Source organism: Python bivittatus, unplaced genomic scaffold (assembly GCF_059951505.1).
Source record: "Python bivittatus isolate LINGU-HERP-01145 unplaced genomic scaffold, Pbiv_v1 ctg000850_np1212, whole genome shotgun sequence".
Lineage (NCBI taxonomy): Eukaryota > Metazoa > Chordata > Lepidosauria > Squamata > Pythonidae > Python > Python bivittatus.
In genome coordinates, this window is record NW_028277112.1 from 42,871,705 (window position 1) to 42,893,093 (window position 21,389).

General features: G+C 35.9%; 1 protein-coding gene across 1 annotated transcript in view; it reads right to left on the reverse strand.

Annotated features, from left to right (window-relative positions):
• GLIS3 (GLIS family zinc finger 3) overlaps positions 1–21,389 on the reverse strand; it is a 166,506-nt gene that overhangs the window by 24,750 nt on the left and 120,367 nt on the right. Inside the window, exon 8 of the mRNA XM_088129960.1 lies at positions 16,456–16,597. Coding sequence (XP_087986086.1) covers positions 16,456–16,597 — 142 coding nt within the window. The remainder of the gene's footprint in view (positions 1–16,455; positions 16,598–21,389) is intronic.

A 21,389-nucleotide genomic window follows, 5' to 3' on the forward strand; every position in this document is an offset into this window, starting at 1 on the left:
GTTGCCATTCAGCATTTAGGCAGCTATATTTTATATTTTTATAGTGCAATTAACAAAGGGTCCTAAGGTGTTAACCCCATTTTCAGCCCAACTTTTCTCTCCAAATCCTTTTTTCAGCCATCTGAATATTTAAGTATCAATTCCCTAAGAGAAAAATATATGTTGAGTTGCCGTTAATGCTGGGAATCTAGCTAAATTCCAACTATAATTAGAACCAAGTACTTGTCAGGATTTCAAAGTATGAAATAATCATGCTCATTGTGGTACATTTTCACACTCATTTTCATTTCATCCCCTACATCCTCAGAAAAAAAAAATTAATAGATATGTCAATTTGTGCAATTGGAAATCTGGAAAATTAAAATGTCCACGTTCATATGGGAGTTACAGTTTAGAGAGTGAGAACCTTGGGATCTGATCATTCCATAAAAATGTAATCATTAACTTGTTAATTTGACTAAAATATCTTAGTGGAATGATATTCCTTAATGATATTCATCCTAAGATATGTAACTATTTATTTTTCTTTACAAACTCCTGGATATTTTAACCATAGATTAATCTGAACTATACAATTTAGCATATTTGCTTCTATTCACAAAGATATTGTTCTAGAAATAATTATCCCCTCCCCCCAAATTATCAAAATCCAAATGATGAACAAAACTCCATTTTTAGAGTTTTCTATAGAAATCTTTCTACTATTGGTGATAAATTAGATTTATTGCAGTTTATTGTATATATAAAAACATTACAATTTTGTGGTACAGCCTCCGTAAGAACTTTGGTAATCATTAATAAGGCTCAAAATATCATCTGCATATAATAACACCCCCAGCCACTAATAAACAATGAATGTTACTAGGTTGTCTATTAAGAGATGCCAAAAGTCCCAGAACCAAGTTAAATATGTGGGGAGATATAGAACCTGTTAACAGGCCCCATTACACATTTTAAGTGGCCAGGAAGTAAACGTATCTGTAATATCTCAAGAGGAAGGGCTAAAGTATTAAGAGTTTTAATTCTATATGTTTCATAACATATTCCAAACAAATATTTAATCTGTATCACATCAAAAACTGTTTCTACTACAGTAGTTTCAAGTTTCTTAGGCTGAATTAATAAAATATTCACAAGTAATCTAATATTAACAGAAGTCTTGTTCTTTCATGAAATCAGATTGTGCAGAATGTATACTGATGGTAGCATATTCTGCAACCTATATGCTAAAGTTACAGTCAAAAATTTTACATCTGTATTTAACAATGATATCAGGCAGTTAACTCAGGCAATCTGTGGAATCCTTACCCAATATAAGAACGTGATACAGGCCTCGCAATATGTTAATGGAAGGACTCCATTTTCCAACGATTCATTATGTACAGCTATAGGGCCCAGGCTTTCTTTGTATTTTTATAGCATTCTAGCCTGGGAGCCTTCCCAGATTTGAATTATTTGTGTCTAACATTTCAGTCAATGTGGCAAAATCCCTTGAATGAATTTGAGAAATGTTTGGAAGGTTTATTCTGTTGAAAAAAGTTTCAATCTACTCATTTGGTGCTTCCATCTTAAAATGGTAAAGATGAATATAGAAATCCAGCCAGGAGCATCTTTGGGGTCATGGGGTAGGGTGGTCAATGACATCAAAAAGGCAATTGCAACCAGGTAATCAAAGCCCCGCCCCCTTTTAATATGTGTTGCATGCATCACACATACTTGAAAAGAGAAAAAGCTTTGGATGTCTGGTCGTGCTTGCCATTTTGATGTCAATGACACCCTACAAAACAACAGATGCCCCTGACCAGAGGTATTATGTATTACACTTTTGGAAAATTTAACTGTAAATATTACATTGCATTGTTTAGATCAGTTCAATTGAGAAGCCAATAATTTCTTTAGTTTCTCCCCTTATTAAGCCTGCTTAATATGATTTAATGAATATTCTGTTTCAGAACCACACATCTAATCAAGTTCTGGCTTTGCAGACCTGTAAGCATTATGGTTTCTTGCATGCATATTCAAAATTTCCTTTCCAGGTTGCTATGATAAAATTATCTTCTTCTTATATGCCATAGTCATACACACACACACACAGACACACACACACACAGTTTAAAAACATCCTAAGCAGTCCTTAAGTTTGTGAATATCTATTTATATGAAAAACATCTAAGTATCTTTTACTTATTGATCAGTCTTAAACCAGCTTGACACTTTCATGTTGTTTATTTTTAAATGTTGCTGGTCATTGATGAATGAACATTGCTACTATTACTACTTGACACTTTTCCCCAAAAATCATTGATAATGCCACAGAACATATATGATAATGGAATGTATAGAGCAATTCTGTCCCTTTCTTTTTAAATGGTTTTAAACACTACAAATAAGAACAATTAAGAACAATGTTCATAACGTTTATTCTAAATTTTATTTATTTTTTATTTTAATTTCATAAGAAAAACAAATCTAATTAAATCTAAATTAAACAGCTAATCTAAACAAACTAAAAAGAATAAAGATGTAAAAGAAAGAAAAATAACTTAAATAATAACAATAAAAATACATTAATACAATAGTTTCACTACTTTTCTACATTATAAAACAGGAATATTATCGTTATGTAAATCATTACAATTCAGTTTCTAAAAAAATTAAACCTGGATGATATGGAAACATATTATCCAATCTTTCTTCTCCATTGATTCAATTACAATTCAAAGTTAAGAAGCCAATCATTTCTATGATTTCTCCCATCATTCTAAAACATGGATTGTTTCAAGCCATTTCTCATGAGAACTAAAATCATATTTTAAATTATTTCCCAATGTGGCCCAAATGCATATGCAATTCTCTATCCAATCAACTATATAGCTCTTGATATTAAAAAATAATCTAGATTATAGCTTATGAGAGTTGAAAAAAAGCTAGATTCATGTTGGGTTAGATTTAGTAGTCTCCAAATATCAATACTTTGTGACTGATTTTTTTAAAAGAAAAATTATTAATAAATTGAAGACTTCATTAGTATAACTTAAGCTCCATTGTTACTATTATGAGATTTACAAAACTAAAAAGATGAAAATTTCCATATTAAAAATATCTCTGGCAGGATCATGAAAATTAGTAAACACCATCCAAATGTCATAGTTTCTAATGAACAAGATTCTATAATGGCTTTTGGGTCTTGTTTTGTTTTGTTTTTGTCTTCTTCATATTTGCAAAATTACTGGGAGGATTGCTGTTGAATTTCAGCATCAAAATGAATTTCATATATGATTATCAAATATATGGCAGCAATATCAGCATCCTGAGATTTCTCCCTCTACCATTCAGAAAATGCAGGATAAATAAAGATATTTATTTCTTGCTGTCTCACAAACTTAGTTAAACTCTTTACCCTTGTTGACTATAGGATGCAAATCAAGGAAGATACTTTTTCCTCACATATTCCAGCATGTTGCTGGCCTGGAGACCTGAAAGACATTATTATGTGGTTTTCCTAAGGAACTCTACCACAGCTATACTCAGTCTATAATAATAATAAAACTTTGATCAAACTCAGTATTCTGTTTCAGTGTTGACTGAATGATCTTTAAGAGAAAACGACCCTGAAAAATATTTCTCCATAATGGTCACTAGAGGTTGCTCATCTTACTCAACTGTTTAAGGAAGACTCAAAGCTCTGAGCTTTTTCCTACATAAATGGGCTTGGAGCTGAATGAACTCCTCTTGACCTGCTACCAACTCAGATATGCTTGTCCTTTTTTGGAAGGTTGGATTCCATAAGACTGAAATATCCGTTCATTAAGCTCTTTAATTTCCTTCTGCATAGAGTCAATTTTCCATTTGAGTTTATCAGCTTTAAGGATATACTTATATTGTATATAATGAGTAGCTGAAATTATGATACTTGGCTCAATTCCATATCGATATTTGGAAAAATTGTAAATGTCCCAAATAATAATCAGACTATCAGTTGAGTTGATACTTCAACTGAAGCAAGATCCCCAGAAATAATCAGCTCTTTAACAACTACGGGTTGTATTTTCTCAGTCAGGAGTTACAATACTTCCCCAATGGGTGATATAACAGAGCAAGGGGGAATTTGTTTCTTGTGCTTAGAAGATATACCTTCTCCAAAAGTCAAAACATAGTAGTTGAAGAAGATACAAATTATTCTGCTTACCAATTATTCTTCTACAAGCATTTATAGTTTTTCAACTCATAAGAGGCAGTGGAAATTAACTGCAACTACTGCCCTTCCAACTTGGCTAGAATTCCCACTTTGATTTGGATGCCAGTGCTGAGTAAGAACTTGGACTTGATGGCCTAAACTCTAGGGTTCTATGATTCAAAGAATTAGATACAGGAGCTACCTGATACTGCAGTTTTAAAAACACATCAGCCATTTTTAGTTAATAGAAAAATATGTGAACAAATTTCATAATGACATTCAGAACAGATTAGAATTGTTTTATATGGCAAAAATACCAACCCCCGCCCCTCATTTCCATTGACCATCAGTGAGAGACTTCCTTATCCATTAGTAGTTGTGAAAACAGTGTTCCAGTTATTGGTTAGAGAAGTAAGGGAAATGCTTCTTAAAGCTGAGCGCACAAAACTGAGGTTGCTTATTTTTAACAAATGAGTGGGATTTGTTACTAACATCTAACATCTCTCTATAGTAGTGTTTCTCAGCCGTGGCAAGTTTAAGATGGGTGGACTTCAACTCCTAGAATTCTGAGAGTTGCAGTCCACCTATCTTAAACTCGGCAAGGTTGAGAAACGCTGCTCTATAGATTAAGAAAACACTGTTCTGAAATGAAACAATGCAGGAATATATGCTGTCTTCTACATCAAGCAACCCAAAATCATATCTCTCATCTGAAACTAAAACATAACTCAATCTCTAACTGAACCTCTTTTCCCAATATTGTTGTCTTCATCTTCCTTTACTATTGCATTCTTTATCAAAATATAGATTGGATCTTTATTTTATAACTCCGTCCACCACCACGCATACTCTAAAAATATTAAAGCAGCAAATCTGTGGTACATTGGAAGGAAGTACCACAATGCACTGTACTGCAGATTATATATATATGTATGCTAAGCTGTATGCTAAGAGTGAACGAGACATCAACTCATGATCCACCTGACACAGATCTACAGTGAGGACACTGGGATGTCATTCGGACTGGAGAAGTGTGGCAGGATGATAGTAAAGAGAGGGAAGGTAGTTAAGACCGATGGAGTGGAACTGCCAGTGGACCACATAGCAGACATAGAGATCAGCTATAAATATCTTGGTGTCCCACAGTCACACGGGAACCATGAGGAGGAGGCAAGAAGACAGCAACATCCAAGTACCACCAAAGGATAAGACAGGTCCTGAAGAGCCAGCTCAATGGGAAGAACAAGATCCATGCCATCAACATGTATGCCCTGCCAGTCATCAGATACCCTGCTGGTATAGTGAGCTGGCCAAAGGAAGACATGGAGGCTGCCGATGTGAAGACCCGGAAGCTCCTCACAATGTACGGAGGTTTCCATCCCAAGTCCAACACCCAGAGACTGTACACCAGCCGCAAAGAGGGTGGGCGGGGTCTGATGAGTGTAAAAGCCACTGTCCTGGACGAAACCTGGAGTATCCAGGAATACATCAGTAAGATGGCACCCAAAGATGACCTGCTGAGAGAATGCCTCAGGCAGCAGCAGACAAGGCAGGAGGTTCAAGCAGAGGAAGTGCCATGGCAAGACAAGCCCCTGCATGGGATGTACCATTGACAAATAGCTGAGGTAGCTGACATTGGGAAATCCTATCAGTAGCTGGAAAGGGCTGGACTAAAAGACAGCACTGAGGCACTGATCATAGCAGCACAAGAACAGGCACTAAGCACCAGATCCATAGAAGCAGGGGTCTACCACACTAGACAGGACCCAAGGTGCAGTCCAACACATAGTGGCAGGGTGTAAGATGCAGGCACAAACAGTATACACTGAACGGCACAACCAAGTAGCTGGCATTGTGTACAGGAACATCTGCACAGCGTATGGGCTAGACCCCCCAAGTCCAGATGGGAGATTCCACAGAAGGTCGTGGAGAATAACAGGGCTAAGATCCTGTGGGACTTCCAGATCCAGACGGACAGGCAGGTACTGGCTAATCAACCAGACATCGTGGTAGTAGACAAAGACCAGAAGACAGCGGTAGTGATAGATGTAGCAGTGCCAAGTGACAGCAACATCAGGAAGAAGGAGCATGAGAAGCAGGAGAAGTACCAGGGCCTGAAGGAGGAAATAGAGAGCATGTGGAAAGTCAAGGCCAAAGTGGTCCCAGTGGTGGTAGGAGCACTCAGGGCCATGACTCCTAAGCTGGGAGAATGGCTCCAACAGAGCCCAGGAACAACATCGGAGCTCTCTCTGCAGAAGAGTGCAGTGCTAGGAACAGCTAAGATACTGCACAGAACCCTCAAACTCCCAGGCCTCTGGTAGAGGACCCGAGATTGAGGAAGACACGCACCACCCATAGGGGTGAGAGGGGATTTTTTTTTTATATATAAAAATAATTGCAGGCTAGAAAAAACTTAGTTTGTAAATTAATTGTCACAATTACATCACAACATAAATCCAGAGGCATAATTTGAAGAGCTGCTTAAATCATAGTTATAAAATCACTATGCTCAAGTCCTAAAATTCTGTTGAAGATATGGACTGACAGAAGAGTTACACACTAAAATGGAAGATGGATTTAAATTCATGTTTGGTAGAAGAAGACTTCACTTCTATGTGTCCATGGGTTAAAACTCGTAATTTCAATGAGCTTTAAGGGAAATATTTATAAAATCTAATAGAGGGATGTCAGTCCCAAAATGCACAAATACACCCAGCTATTAGTCTCACACAAATGGCATAAACACTCAGGCATATATACAAAACAGTCCTCCTTGTTTCCCATTTTTCTCCTCTTTCTACCCCCATGGCCCTATCTAGTGCTCTTCTCCAGCTGACAGTTTCCATGCATCTCATTCTGGTCCTTATATCCTTTCAGCTGCCACAATGCCTACCCCCATCCATTGTCCTCAGTCAACCCAAGAAGTGATGGAAATGCCTTTCCCCTGGCTCCCAGTTCTCTTTAACTCTCCCTCAGCTTCTGTGAGTCCCCTTTTAAATAATTAAATAAAAACTGCTCAAGTGGGTGCTTTGGGGATGTCTCTTAGCAGCTGAAAGCAGAACTACTCCAAGAGGCACCATGATGTTAATTCTAGGGATAATGAATTCCTGGAAACTGATATTACAAACCACTATGAAAACATAAGAGTATATTTTGATTTCCCCATACATCCATTGCTTATTAAAGATTATTAAAAGAACAAGGCATTTTGACTGGCATAAAAATTTAATCACTACTGTCACTTGAACAGCAAAACATCAGATATCTGTAATCAAACACTTAGAAAAGGAGTGGTTGCAAGAATCATGAAGAATAATATTAATGGACATGCTGACAGCATTAATATGAAGGAAGGAAACTGGCTGTTCTTTACGTTTGCCTATAAAGACATGGGAAATTTTTCTTTTGTTACTGGAATGTTACTGGTGCCAGTTAGGATGCTGAGACTGTCTTTTAATACTATTTTGTATGAAATAATTACTGCCACTACTTTGGTTAAGAGATATGTTTTGTATACTTAATCTAGCTAGCTTTACTATGTGGTGGAGACGGACCATAAATTGGTAAATTGAACTAACGAGGAGCACTGCTGGATCAAACCAAGGTTCATCTAGAGTCCAAAATTCTGCTTCCAATAACAGCCAGCTATAAAGTATGAAGTCAACATTCCTCCTTTGTAGTTTATCTCCTAGCAACTAAGATTATAGGCAAGCCGATGCTGAACCGGGGTGGGGGTGGGGGGGAATATCCGATTTTGTCACCATTGCTAATATTAATCAATAAGTGGACCTGGAACACACTTTTGCTTTGTGCAACCAATTGCACAAATCTCCAGAATAGTCTATTTCACTTCTCTCCTATTACGTTTTGCATTTCTTTTATCTGCCCTCCCAGCCTATCAGCATTTAATTAATTAATTAATTAATTAATTAATTATTAAATCAATTTATATAGCCGCCCATCTCACCACAGGTGACTCTGGGCAGTGTACAACAAAGCTAAAAACAGTGAAATACATTAAAAATATATAAAACAAAATAAAACAGAGAATAAAAGGAAGTTAATATTTATTAAATATTTATTAATGACTACTGTGCATACTTTTTTAAAGATTTATTTTTTAAAAAAAATCTGCAAAGCTTTAAATTTCCCTGAGACTACAGATACTCTTACTGGGGTGTGGGTTATAATGTTTAAATATTTAAGGAATGATACTTATGCCTGAACATTAGAAAAAAAAAGAGGGATAGGCTGGTCTTCCATGAACTGTGTGAAGAAATGCATTGTTTTATCTATCCGTAATGTATTTCCAATTTTCTTTTAGATGTGACATCATGTTTTATGTCCCTGCATGGCTGACCTTGTTAGCCAAAATAGAGGGGGGGAAAAGTTCCTTAACTGGGATTGAAACAGTGATATGGGCAAAGGAGATTTAAATGTTTGTGTACAACACAACCCTTTCCCCCTTGGCGTGAGAGAGGAGGATTCTGATTTGCAAGGGAAAGAAATATCCCATGTGTGTCAATAGGATATTTACTACAAGTGTAAATACCACCTTTGCAGTAGAAGGAAGAGGGAGTCTGCACCAGAAAGGGAAGAAAAAAGAAAGAGGGAACTGAAACTGATAGAGATGAAGTAAAGACATGGAAAGAAAAGAAAAAGAAGCCATGTTACCTTTCAGTAACAATGTTTGCAGTTACCTATACCTCCTGCCCCTTTGTTTGCTTTCAGCAACATCCTTTACTGTTCTAAGTGAAATGTAAGATAATTACCCTGAAGTTCAATAACCTTGAACTTATCAAGTGAACATGGCAGCAGGAACATGGAGATCAGATTCTGATCAGCAAAGGGCTTAAACCACTCTATGCCACAGTCCCAATATAATTCTTTACTTGCTCTTGATTTCTTAAAAAAAAAAAAAGGCAACATAAGGCCAACCATCAAGTCTATTTTCTTATTGTTCTAACAATATGGAATGCATATATGCATGATTCTATAAAACAGTATTTCTCAACCTCAGCAGCTTTAAGATGTGTGGACTTCAACTCCCAGAATTCCCCAGCCAGCAAAGATTAATAGACTATAGAGCTTTAGAAAATGTAGGTTACTAGGAGTCATTTTGCTATGAGAATTAAGAGAAAAGCAAAAAAAGTTAACCTGAATTGTAATCATAAAGGGACCTATTTATAATTTTTTAAAACTTATAAATGTTAATTTTATTATTTATTCAAACATTATTTTTTAAAAAGTGACCATGTTGTTTGATACCTTCTTTCTGTTCCACTTAGGTTATTTCATATTGAGTTAAAAACAAAACAAAAGAATTTGCAAATCAGGAGAGAGTTTGATGGTACAGCAAAACCAATAGATTCCTCACAGATCTCCCTTGATTATTTGGATTATGTTTCAATTCTGGTTAGGAAAAAAATATCCCCAGCAGTTTTAGTGCACACAGTCACAACCTATATTCCCTTACGTTGGGAATGAAAGTCATGTTGATGGCCAGGAGCCTCACTTCAAAATTTGGAGAAAGCTGAGACCTGGGAACATCGGTCATCACACAAATGGAAAGAATCAGGATTTAACATTTTCTCCATTTGGAAAATGTGTGTTTTTATATTTGTATCACACCTGTTATTGAGGTTTCTATTTGTTTCCTACCACAAAATGTCAGGAAACAGCATCACCAATTTTCAGCAATTATGCTGCTGAAATTTGGCAGACGGTCAAGGACTGGAAATAGCTTGGGAGCTACATGAGACCATGAGGCTGCAAGTTGCCAACCTTTGCCTTACATAGATCCTCATATGTCAGTTGGTTGCTCACTGACTTAGGCTGAAGAAAACCCTTAGCTGGCAACTGGTCACTTATCCATCCTCAATAATGCAATCATTTATTTGGAAGTTTAGCAATCTCTTTGTTTATTCTTGATTCTAACTTAAGTAGAATAAAATAAATAGTATCAGTTCCTGGATCAGAACTTCCATTTGACATATAGTGGCTTTCTGAGGGTTTCTTAAGGGATGGATGCCAGCATGTAGTAAAATGGTTAGGAGCAGATTTTTGGCTTCATGAACATTAATCCATGAATATTCTGGCCAATGACAGAAAGCTGTGAATTCCAAGAATTTCTATGACAATTCACTATAATATTTTTTTAGTGGAAATTGATCCTGAATCACTATTACCTAGGTATTTATTTCCATTTCTATGTGTTTAAAATTAGGAAGTGAACAAAGAACTACTTGCTTTATGTTTATATAGTAGCCTGAAAGCTATAAAATAGATTACTTTTGGAAACAATAAAATCTCTCCTTCCATTTTGCCTGTCTACTGCATGCACAGATACGCACATGTACACACGCATGCACACAGAGCTATAGTATGAAAACAAGTAAAGCTTTGTGAACTGAAGATATCATATCTCTATCTATAAATGTACATCCACACGTCTACACATGGTGTGCAGGTATGTATGTGTGTTTCTCATTGTGTGTTGGAGAAAGAGAGAGGGAGGGAGGGAGGGAGGGAGGGAGGGAGGGAGGGAGGGAATAGTAATTGTGGTAATTATTTAGTAAAAATTATGCTGTGATTGTTTAATACTTCATCACTTGGGTGCTTATCAACTCATACATAATCTATTAGAAACAAAGCATGTCTGTATGAGGCTTCATATTTATGTATTCCGAAAGAAAAAGAAAAATATTACATAGAGGTGATGGATAATGTTACTTTGCTTACAATTAAGAGATGAGAGATAGCATTCTTAAGCTGTTGCCAAATTAGTGCTTAAGAACACTTTTCCTCTCAGTACAGAAAGTACTCTGTAATTTAAGTATTTTTTTCCAGATATGGAATTGCCATCTTTTCTATCTTAATTACTGGTAATATTGAAATTCATTCCCTTAAGTATATTATTTGGTCCATTATTTTTCAGATTAAAAAACTCTTCTCTCTTTAAATATACCTAGCTATATTTTATAAGCCAAATGCAAAAGTACTGTAAATGTTTCTCTTTAATGTCTGAACAGTTGTAAAGCAAATGGGACTATCATTTGAACAGTACTGTTCAATCTGACACCCACTGCAACTCAAGAGTGCTGAGTCAGATTTTAAGTAACACTGAATAAATGAAAATAATTTTTTAGTGTTTCAGAATGTATTTGTTGAATCAATAGAGCAGCTCCACAACACTGCAACTAAAGATACCAATGTGCTCACAGATACCTGTCTTTCCATAATCCTTGACCCATTTGATTGTTTACATTTCTTGCTGCTGTTGTTTTAAATGGGAAGTGGTCATGCTGCAAAGCAATTGATGTCAGTCTTCAGCATCCTCTATCTCCTTAAATATTTCTGGTCACCAAAGCTTTCTTAGGAAATGAAAATTATGGATAACTGCAGCCTAGTGGTTTAGTGCAAAGATGGCATGATAAAGGACAAAAAAGGCAGGGACCTAACAGAAGCAGAAGAGATTAAGAAGAGGTGGCAAGAATACACAGAGGAACTATACAAGAAAGATCTTAACGTCCCTGATGTCCATGCTGGTGTGATCACTGACGTTGAGCCAAACATCCTAGAGAGCGAAGTCAAGTGGGCCTTAGGAAGCATTACTAACAACAAAGCTAGCGGAGATGACAGTATTCCAGCTGAGTTATTTAAAATACTAAAAGATGATGCTGTTAAAGTGCTGCACGCAATATGCCAGCAAGTTTGGAAAACGCAACAGTGGCCACGGGATTGGAAAAGGTCAGTTTACGTTCCAATTCCAAAGAAGGGCAATGTCAAAGAATGCTCAAACTATCGCACAATTGCACTCATTTCACATGCTAGCAAGGTTATGCTCAAAATCCTACAAGCTAGGCTTCAGCAGTACGTGAACCGAGAACTACCGGATGTACAACCTGGGTTTCGAAGAGGCAGAGGAACTAGAGATCAAATTGCCAACATTCGCTGGATCATGGAGAAAGCACGAGAGTTCCAGAAAAACATCTACTTCTGCTTCATTGACTATGCAAAAGCCTTCAATTGTGTGGATCACAACAAACTTTGACAAATTCTTAAAGAGATGGGGGTACCAGACTATCTTACCTGTCTCCTGAGAAATCTGTATGCGGGCCAAGAAGCAACAGTTAGGACCGGTCACGGAACAACCAATTGATTCAAAATAGGGAAAGGAGTACGACAAGGCTGTATACTGTCACCCTGCTTATTTAACTTATATGCAGAGTACATCATGAGAAATGCCAAGCTGGAAGAATCACAAGCCGGAATTAAGATTGCAGGGAGAAACATCAACAACCTCAGATATGCAGACGATACCACCCTAATGGCAGAAAGTGAAGAAGAACTAAAGAGCCTCTTGATGAGGGTGAGAGGAGAGTGCAAAAGCTGGCTTGAAACTCCACATTAAAAAAACTAAGATCATGGCATCTGGACCCATCAGTTCCTGGCAAATAGAAGGGGTATTCATTTATTTGGGCTGCAAGATCACCGCAGACGGAGACTGCAGCCATGAAATTAAAAGACGCTTGCTCCTTGGGAGGAAAGCTATGGCAAACCTAGACAGCATATTAAAAAGCAGAGACATCACCTTGCCGACAAAGATCCTCATAATCAAACTATGGCTTTCCCAGTAGTAATGTATGGCTGTGAGAGCTGGACCATAAAGAAGGCTGAGCACCGAAGAATTGATGCCTTTGAACTGTGGTGCTGGAGAAGACTCTTAAGAGTCCCCTGAACTGCTAGGAGGTTGAACCAGTCAATCTTAAAGGAAATCAACCCTGACTGCTCATTAGAAGGATTGATAATGAAGCTCAAGCTCAGATACTTTGGTCACCTAATGCGAAGAGAGGACTCTTTGGAAAAGACCCTGATGCTGGGTCTTTTTGAAGGCAAAAGGAGAAGGGGACGGCAGAGGATGAGATGGTTAGATAGCATCATGAAGCAATGAGCATGAAACTGAGCAAACTCAGGGAGGCAGTGAAGGACAAGAAGGCCTGGCGCGATATGGTTCATGGGATCACGAAGAGTCAGACACGACTTAACGACTGAACAACAATAAGTGGCTTGTTTAGAAATTGCCTACCTGCACCCCAAAGGATAAAAAGGAAACAGGTAGTTGTGGCCATTCTGTGGGAAAGAGCATTGAAAGGGTACCAGATAAAATTATTGGCTTTATAACTGATTAGGTCCCCCGTGGCAGCCATTTTCTGCCCAGTTTGAAATGGTGAAGGCATTTAGGTCTTAAATGTATTTTCATATTTTGAGTACATAGCTTTTAAAATAATGGCAACCATGCTCTCTGTTGAAGACTGAAGATTGAGGACAGTAAACTTTTGTTTACTACAAAAGGAAAACTGCTATTTGGACCAAAATGAAAAATAAAATAAAAACTTAGATTTTTGTTCTAAGAATCCATAGTTCTTATATCTAATTACATATTTATACATTTTAAAATACTCATATTTATAAATATGATAATAAACAGATGCACACTATAATCCGCTTCAGAAGGACTTCCTAGTGATTTCAGTGATGCTTATTCTCAGTGGGTAACTCTAAGCAGTTTTAGAGTTACCCACTTATTTTGGCATAAACCCAGTTAATAGGACTTATTTCTGACCAAATGTGTCTAAAATCATGTTGCTAACTGCTTAAACAATAAATTCCTATGTAGATTAACTCAATATCTAAAAAATCCATGATGAAAGTATTCATTTTAGAATTAAAGCATTTTTCCCCACTAGATAAGCAGCTAACAAGGGAAAAATGCGTTCTGCTTATATTGTGGTAAATAAAAGTTTTTAAATATCCTGTCATAAACAGATGCAAATAATGACAGAGTCATCTCTATTTCATTTTTTTAGAGGACAAAACAAAAATTTTAATGAGAAACTGTCTTCTGACTTAGGAAAGAGGCAGCTGTTTGGCAGGGGAAAGATCTGATGTAAAGACCTTCACTTTTAGCCAGACAGATTTTAATCCATAGCCCACATTTATTGCTTTGGGGATTTCACTGGCTCTTAATCACAAAAGCAATAAGAGTTTCCAATATGTTCATCTGTCTCTGTTAATCAATTGTTCCAGCTGCCAATCACTAAAAATATCTGAAGGCAAATTTAAATGGTATCAGCAAGCCAACAAAACAGTTGTGACCTCTTGAAACCTTGCCTCTAGATCAAGGTTCTGGGATTTTTTTTGTTTTTGTAATTAACAGGTTGCAAAGCATGAAAAAATTTGAAAACCCTTAATCTAGATTAATTTCTGGCCTCTTTGTGTACAAAATGGATAAGGCATATTTTACATGTATTAATTTCTCTTTTCATACTGGGTTGTTCATTATCTTTGATAAGTCTGGGCAAATTACGAAGGAATAAGGATCTTTTGTTTGGTTTTGTACGTGCAAAAGAAGCACAGGCACGCACATATTCCAACTCTGCACAGGCATCCACGGGAGTGGGGAAATGACCAAATGTGAATTGTGTTGTTGTGATGCAAACTCCACCCTTACATAATTTGTGTGCATCATTGTGCAAATCATGACAGACCTTTTGGCATCACTTTTTTTTTTTTTTAATTTTACATCTTCTCTATTGTGACAAGAAGAGAACAAAAGGGGGGCTACAAAAAAGGTAGAAGTCAAAATCTCCCAAACCGTGCAGTTGGATCCTCAAGGGCAGCATCACTTTTATTTTCAACACAAACTTATATGATTTTAAAGATCTTTTATTCTTCCTTAATTTTAAAATATAATTACTGCAAACTCATGTATAACACAATGCACCCCGAGAAAAATTCTGTCAAAATGTCATGGAAATATATATTAGAGCAATATTTCTCATTAAGAAAAACATGACATTCATAGATTTTCTATTTCTGAAAGGTTTAGATCAAAAATAATTGTGCCACCTGTTTCAAACTGTTTTAATAAGCTTGTATTTTCATGTTATGACACTAATTCTAATTCAGTGCTATCAAAGCAATACTCATGGAAAACCTATTCATTTCAGTTTTGTTTTCTTCCCAAGTAATTAAATGCTTTCTATAACAGCTATTTCCCTCTTTCCTTCCTTCCTTGATTAATACAGTGGGTCTTTATTTCCAGATTAGGAGTTATTAAAATATCTACTTAACTAAACCTATAGCCTGGTTAATCAAAGAGAAGCAACATTACAGTACAGTATGTCTTTTCTGTATACCATGAAATAAACATGCCATGTGATGAAGTGTAGCAATGAGCATATACCTTAGGGATTCCATTCAACTAAACAACAAAACATAATAGCTTGTATTTAAGTTATGAATTAAATTGATTGTCCAAGAGTCCTATCAAATAAACTCCTAGTGCTACCAATCAAGAAGCATTTTGTGGCTATTGCAGATTTCCCCTCATAATAGGTTTATTTAGGTAAGAAAAAAACTGGGAGAAAATATGGGCAAAAGAGAAGGGTTAAAAATGGAAAACATTGTTTCTTGGCTCCCCTGAATATTCCATTAATTACATAGGGTAATTAAGCAATAAATGCTTTACTCAAAGCATTTACAATGCTTTACTCAAAGCATCTTTGAAAGCTTGTGAATAAAATATAATGATTTTATCCTGGAGTAGAAATTGTTGAGAATATCCAGGATAAAATCATTTTAAAATAACAGGTTTAAAAATATATATCAAAAACAATGCAAAGCAAAACAAAACAGGGTCTCATTGTAAAAATAATATAAAATTTGAAGCAAATACATTAAATGATATTACTTTCTTTGTTGTTGTTTTTTTAAACTAGGGGATCTGCAAGAGACATTATTATTTATCAAGACTATACCTAGTGAAATTTTATAAAGATTCAAGGGGTTAATCAAGCTATAGTTAAGCACTTTGAGGGAATGATTACCCAGGCTAAAACAGCAACTCTCTCCTCCATTTTTCTACTACACCTGGTAGGATAAATCAACACTCGGCCTGCAGCAATAGATAGTTAACACATCCTTTGTTGCCCATAATTTACACTTTTTCTCTGAAGGAAGAGCTGGGAAGAGAATTTTCAAGTAATGCGATCATATTTCTTTGAATTATTTTGTCTATTACCATATATTTCCATGTGTTTTTCTTTTTAAAAATCAACAAAAACAAACACAATTATACCACACCTGATATTATCTTGGAAAACTAGATGTTATTGTCTGAAATCTCCTGGAACTGAAATTTGTATTTGTTTACTTATTTTTCCTTGAGCATTATTTATATTAACAAATAAAAATCAAAACAAAGAATATGATACCTGAGTAAATGTCATGGACATGTCCTGGTGATTGTCGGACAGTGCTGGCTGAAACATCATGGGGAGATGAAGGGACCTGAATAGGCTGGATAGTCAGGCAGTCATTGAGAATGTCTTGGTCAAGTTCTGTAGTGGCACGCAACTGAAAGCAAGCATAAGGTCAGGGCAGAACTTTATCTAGATCACAAGGATGGCCTGCTAGCATCTTTTTAAAATTGATTCATTTCTAGAGCTGCACCCAAGGGGAAGAGAGGCCTTTCTTTTTGTCATGCCTGAAGACTTTCAGATACTTAGGATACCCATTTTACAGCCAATGATACAGATTCCAAACCTGGAAATTGTTTACCTATGATATGTACTAAAAGACCAAAAAGAGGAAATAAATTTATAATTGCTTCTATCCCTCAAAACTGTTCTAATTTTGAGAATGTAGAGTTCAGGGTGCTATGTTGTATCTGGGTACGACCCAATAAGAGTGATTACTTGCCATCTGCCAGTTCAGTTTATGCTAACCTCAAATATAATTCTACAGATTTATTATGTAATTTTTAAAATATTAGAGTAAGAGGTGAATGTATTTTATATCTATACCTGTACCAAAGAAAGTTGGAAGTTACTTTCTCCTTTCTGTACTTTTTCTTTTTCCTTTTCACTGATCTTTCTATATTTTACTCTTTATTGAAACTTACTAAAGTTCTTATTTTTTTCCTCCCTCCCTCCCTGCAGTATTTTCTCCTGTACAGCTATATTTTCTCCTGATAATCTTCTCTAGAACTTTCTATAATTTGGGATAATAGGCAGTTCAAAACAGCATTATTAATACTTGTTAAATTAAACTTTAAAATAATTCTTTTTACTTGGATTTTATCTAAGGTTATACTGGATAGCTACTTTTTTTTTAAAAAAAGCAAAAAGATACACAAGGGTTTTTCTTTTTCTTTTTGACAACTTTTCTCATTTATCTCCCATACATCAACTCACAATAAGATGTTTCTCATACTGTAACCATGAGTTCCACTATTACCGCTTTCATGCATGTGTATTTCTGAGGTCAAAGATACATATTCTTTATTCATATTCTTAGTCTATGTGCTGGAGTTAGTTTTAATTACTATGAAACATTGTTCAAAAAGGGTAACTTTTCTTTAAAAAAAGTTCAAGGTTATATTATTTATCCTACATATTTACTTTCCCAGGGTTTTCTTTACAACTTAGCTCACCAGCAATTTATCCATTTTATATACCATGAAGGTGACTCTATCTTCCAGAGGCATTACAAGTATTAGGGTGAGAGAGGGAAGAGAAGGGGGTGGGGGAAAAACGTAGCTTGATATTTAATAGAAGCCTGATGGAGAATCCTTTAAAATAATGACCTGAACATAAGCAGAACATAAGTTTCATAACATACTGTGAGAAGAAAAAGTATTGGTTTCTTAGCATTTGAAAGATACATATTTTATTTTATCTGGCCTGTATATTACATGGATGACATAGAGAACTGACTTCATGTATGAAAGAAATCACACATAGTAGAATTTATATTTTACAAAAAAATGAACTATTGGGCTTTTATTATACACAACTTTATTTACGTATAATGAAAGACTAACAGCTCATTTTTTTCTCCATTATTCATAAATTTTAAGGGTATGTGAACCTCAAGTCTAGGAACAATTGCTTAAAAAGAGAAGTGAATAGTGTGGCAAGAAAAATGATTAAATGTTCTGTACTTCCCCAAATCATCTGCTTTTATTACACATGATATTTAGGGCACCTCTGCATTCACTCTCTTGGGTCAGTTTCACACCCCTGTATTCTAACACAATCATAACTGTTGGGCAGCTGAGCTGATTTACTTCTAGATCAGACGTGGTTTAAAAGCAGTTAGAAATGCTGGAAGTTCTTCAGAGGTGACATTCTCCCAGTGGCACAAATTCTTGCCTCAACTCTGTCTCCTGGACTCTCCCCCTGCTTTTAGAAGTAGCTTTACAACTTCATTAATACAACTGGAGGTGTCACTAATTGAACAGAAGGACAATGTCATCGTAGCTTGGCAACTGATTTCATGGACACCGCTGGGCTTTTTTTTAAAAAAAAAATCAAATGCTTTACATAGAATTGTTACTACTTGGACATGAATTGGAACCAGAACTCTAAGGGGATATCAGTTTTGTGCTCGGCTATGGATCAGCAGGATCAGTGGTGTTCTTAGCATTTCAAGGTCAGCTACAGTGAAGACAAATGTAGTCTTGACTTCACTGTGTTTCTAAGTGTTTGTGAATAAAACTGGTACAGTGTGAAAGCTAATTAAACCATAAGAATCAACAAAGCAATATATCTTAACTTGAATCCAAGTTTGTTCATTTATTAAATAGTGATCAAGTTTTAAATTAGATTTTATAATAATAACACTGTTTGAACTTCATCAGTTATTTTCATATGAAGTCAGATATTCCATGCACCTAATTGCAGGGTCATTTCTCTTACAGATATATGCTGTAATTTAAATTCTGTTAGCCTAAACTCTAATGTTAAGATTGGCTGGACATCCAAATCCAGTGACTGAAACTTCAGCACCTCATGACCTACAGACTACAAGGGGACACTAGAGTGCAGATAGAGAGTTAAGGATTTACTCTGTCTATTACTCAGCCTACTCTTTGTTTAAGAACTTGCTAATCTAAGTTCACTTCTTTCTGCCTTCTCTTCCCAAATGCTGGTTTCAACTCTCAGTAATGCTCACAAGCACACAAAGAATGCTTCAACCTCCAGCAAGATTATGATTGTTCTCAGAAGTAATCTTCAATGGAGTTAACTCCCAACTAAATGTGCAGAGGATTGCACCTATCTTAGATATCTAATTTTTGCTTTAGATAGGACTTTTATTTTAATAGGACACATTCTGTATCTGGAAACAAGAGCAGTTCCCAGGAACAAAGTTTGCTTACCTAAGTTTCCTAGAAAAAAAAGGCACCATCTACACTAATTTATTTTATTTTATTCTTGACAGTTCTTCTAATTTTTATAAGCTCTCCGAACAATGAATGGAAATTCAATTCCCATCATTTTCTCATTTCAGATATGATTGGATAATCACCCATGATTTAGTAAATCAAGTAGATGTAATTAGATGGGAACAAGGGCCTTAAATTCCTCAATTTTCGGTTGATTATACTTGAATGGAAAAACAGGCTTTAAGTTGGTGCGAAGCATGACAAACTTCCCAACACAAAAGCTATTAAAAACTTTTCTTTTTCACTTTTCTTATCACTGTTGTTTTATCAGATTTCTGTTTGCCTCATAGAGACTCAAGGTAATCTTTATTGTTCAGTGGAAATCAGATGCCACTAAAATATGCTTCTCAACGCATTCAGCCAGGAGAAAAATAACTTGATATTTGTTCATTCTTGTTTTGTTTTGTTACAAAAACATGTTAGAAGAAATCATAGTGCATTTATTACTAGGACTCCTATTTCCTATTATTGTATCATTTAAAAAGTTCTTCTGAAGACTGACATTTATAGAGCTAGATAAGCATTATGGAGCCAAATGAGATGGGTTAAATATGCCCAGGTGATGTTCTTTTCTCTGATTGTAGCATTAGGTAAACAACCTATGCTAATCAGTGCCAAAGTGTAGCATGATAATAACAAAGAAATTAAGACTTAATCTCTTGAAGTCCATGCAATATCCTCAGATGGGAGAAGAAAAAATCAAAATACACCATTCCTCCTTATAGATTTGTGCTACTGGGGAAGGGATCACCAGAATGCTTACCCTTAAGGTACACTTGTCATAATTCATAAAAAATATTGACCTCTCATTAAAGTTTATCCTGCTTATGTGCTAAGTAGACGGATAGTCCAAGGACACTTTTCCATCCACAATCAGCAATACCTTCACCACACCACTGTTTTTCCAGTTTACCATATGAGGTTTCCAAACATCGCACTCCTGGTGTCCTTTCTGACCAACTTTTAATCAGATATAGAAGTATACTATATTTATTTTTTCAGATATTTTGTATTCATCATAGATGTTGTACATTTGCAGACATGACAGAAAGCACAAAGGTTCTCCAAGCAAGATTAATTAGGTGAGTCTGTGCTAAGGTAACATATGTAAAAATTCAACTTTCCTAAGCATTTGAGATCATATGTCCACCTCAAACTATTTTGCAATGAACAAGCATTGTCACATCCAGATTTTATGAAAAGAAGGTCTAGGGCAATTTCTACCTGCTTCCATAAAGAGACCTATAAAAAGTCTTGTGAAAGCAGGTAGCCTTCAAACATGCTACTCTTCCTTCTTTATTTTCAAGACTTTGACACTTTGGTCTTCAGTGGCTGAACCCTTGTATACATCAGTGCTGAGATGTATCTTCAGATTCTCTCGCCTACATTATATGCTGTTATAGTTTTCATAATTTAGTTCATTTGTCTATTACTATTCATATCTTCCAGTGATTTCATGTATTTTTTTCTCCTGGTAATAAAAGGTATCTCTAATAGCTAATATGTTATTAGAATATACTGTAAGAAGAGATATGCTGTATAAAACCTAATCTAAATCCAAAACCAGCTTGGTGTACTGGTTAAGATGCTGGGTTAGAAACTGAAGACTGTGAGTTCTCTAAGACATGGAAGCCAGCTGGGTGACCTTGGGCCAGTCACTGTCTCTCAGCCCAGCCCATCTCTCAGGGTTGTTGTTGTGGGGAAAACAGGAGGCAGGAGCATTGCGTACATTATCACAAGTTGCACTAAATGGAAGCAGTGTGTAAATCTAATAATAGAAATAAATTATTAACCAAGCAAGCATTCTGTTCCCATGATGGCCTAATAGGGAAGATGTCAAGCAGGATATGAGTGCAATAGCATCCAGTAAATGAAATACAGAGGCATTTTATCTCCATTATTGGAGAGTGTATGTAGTCA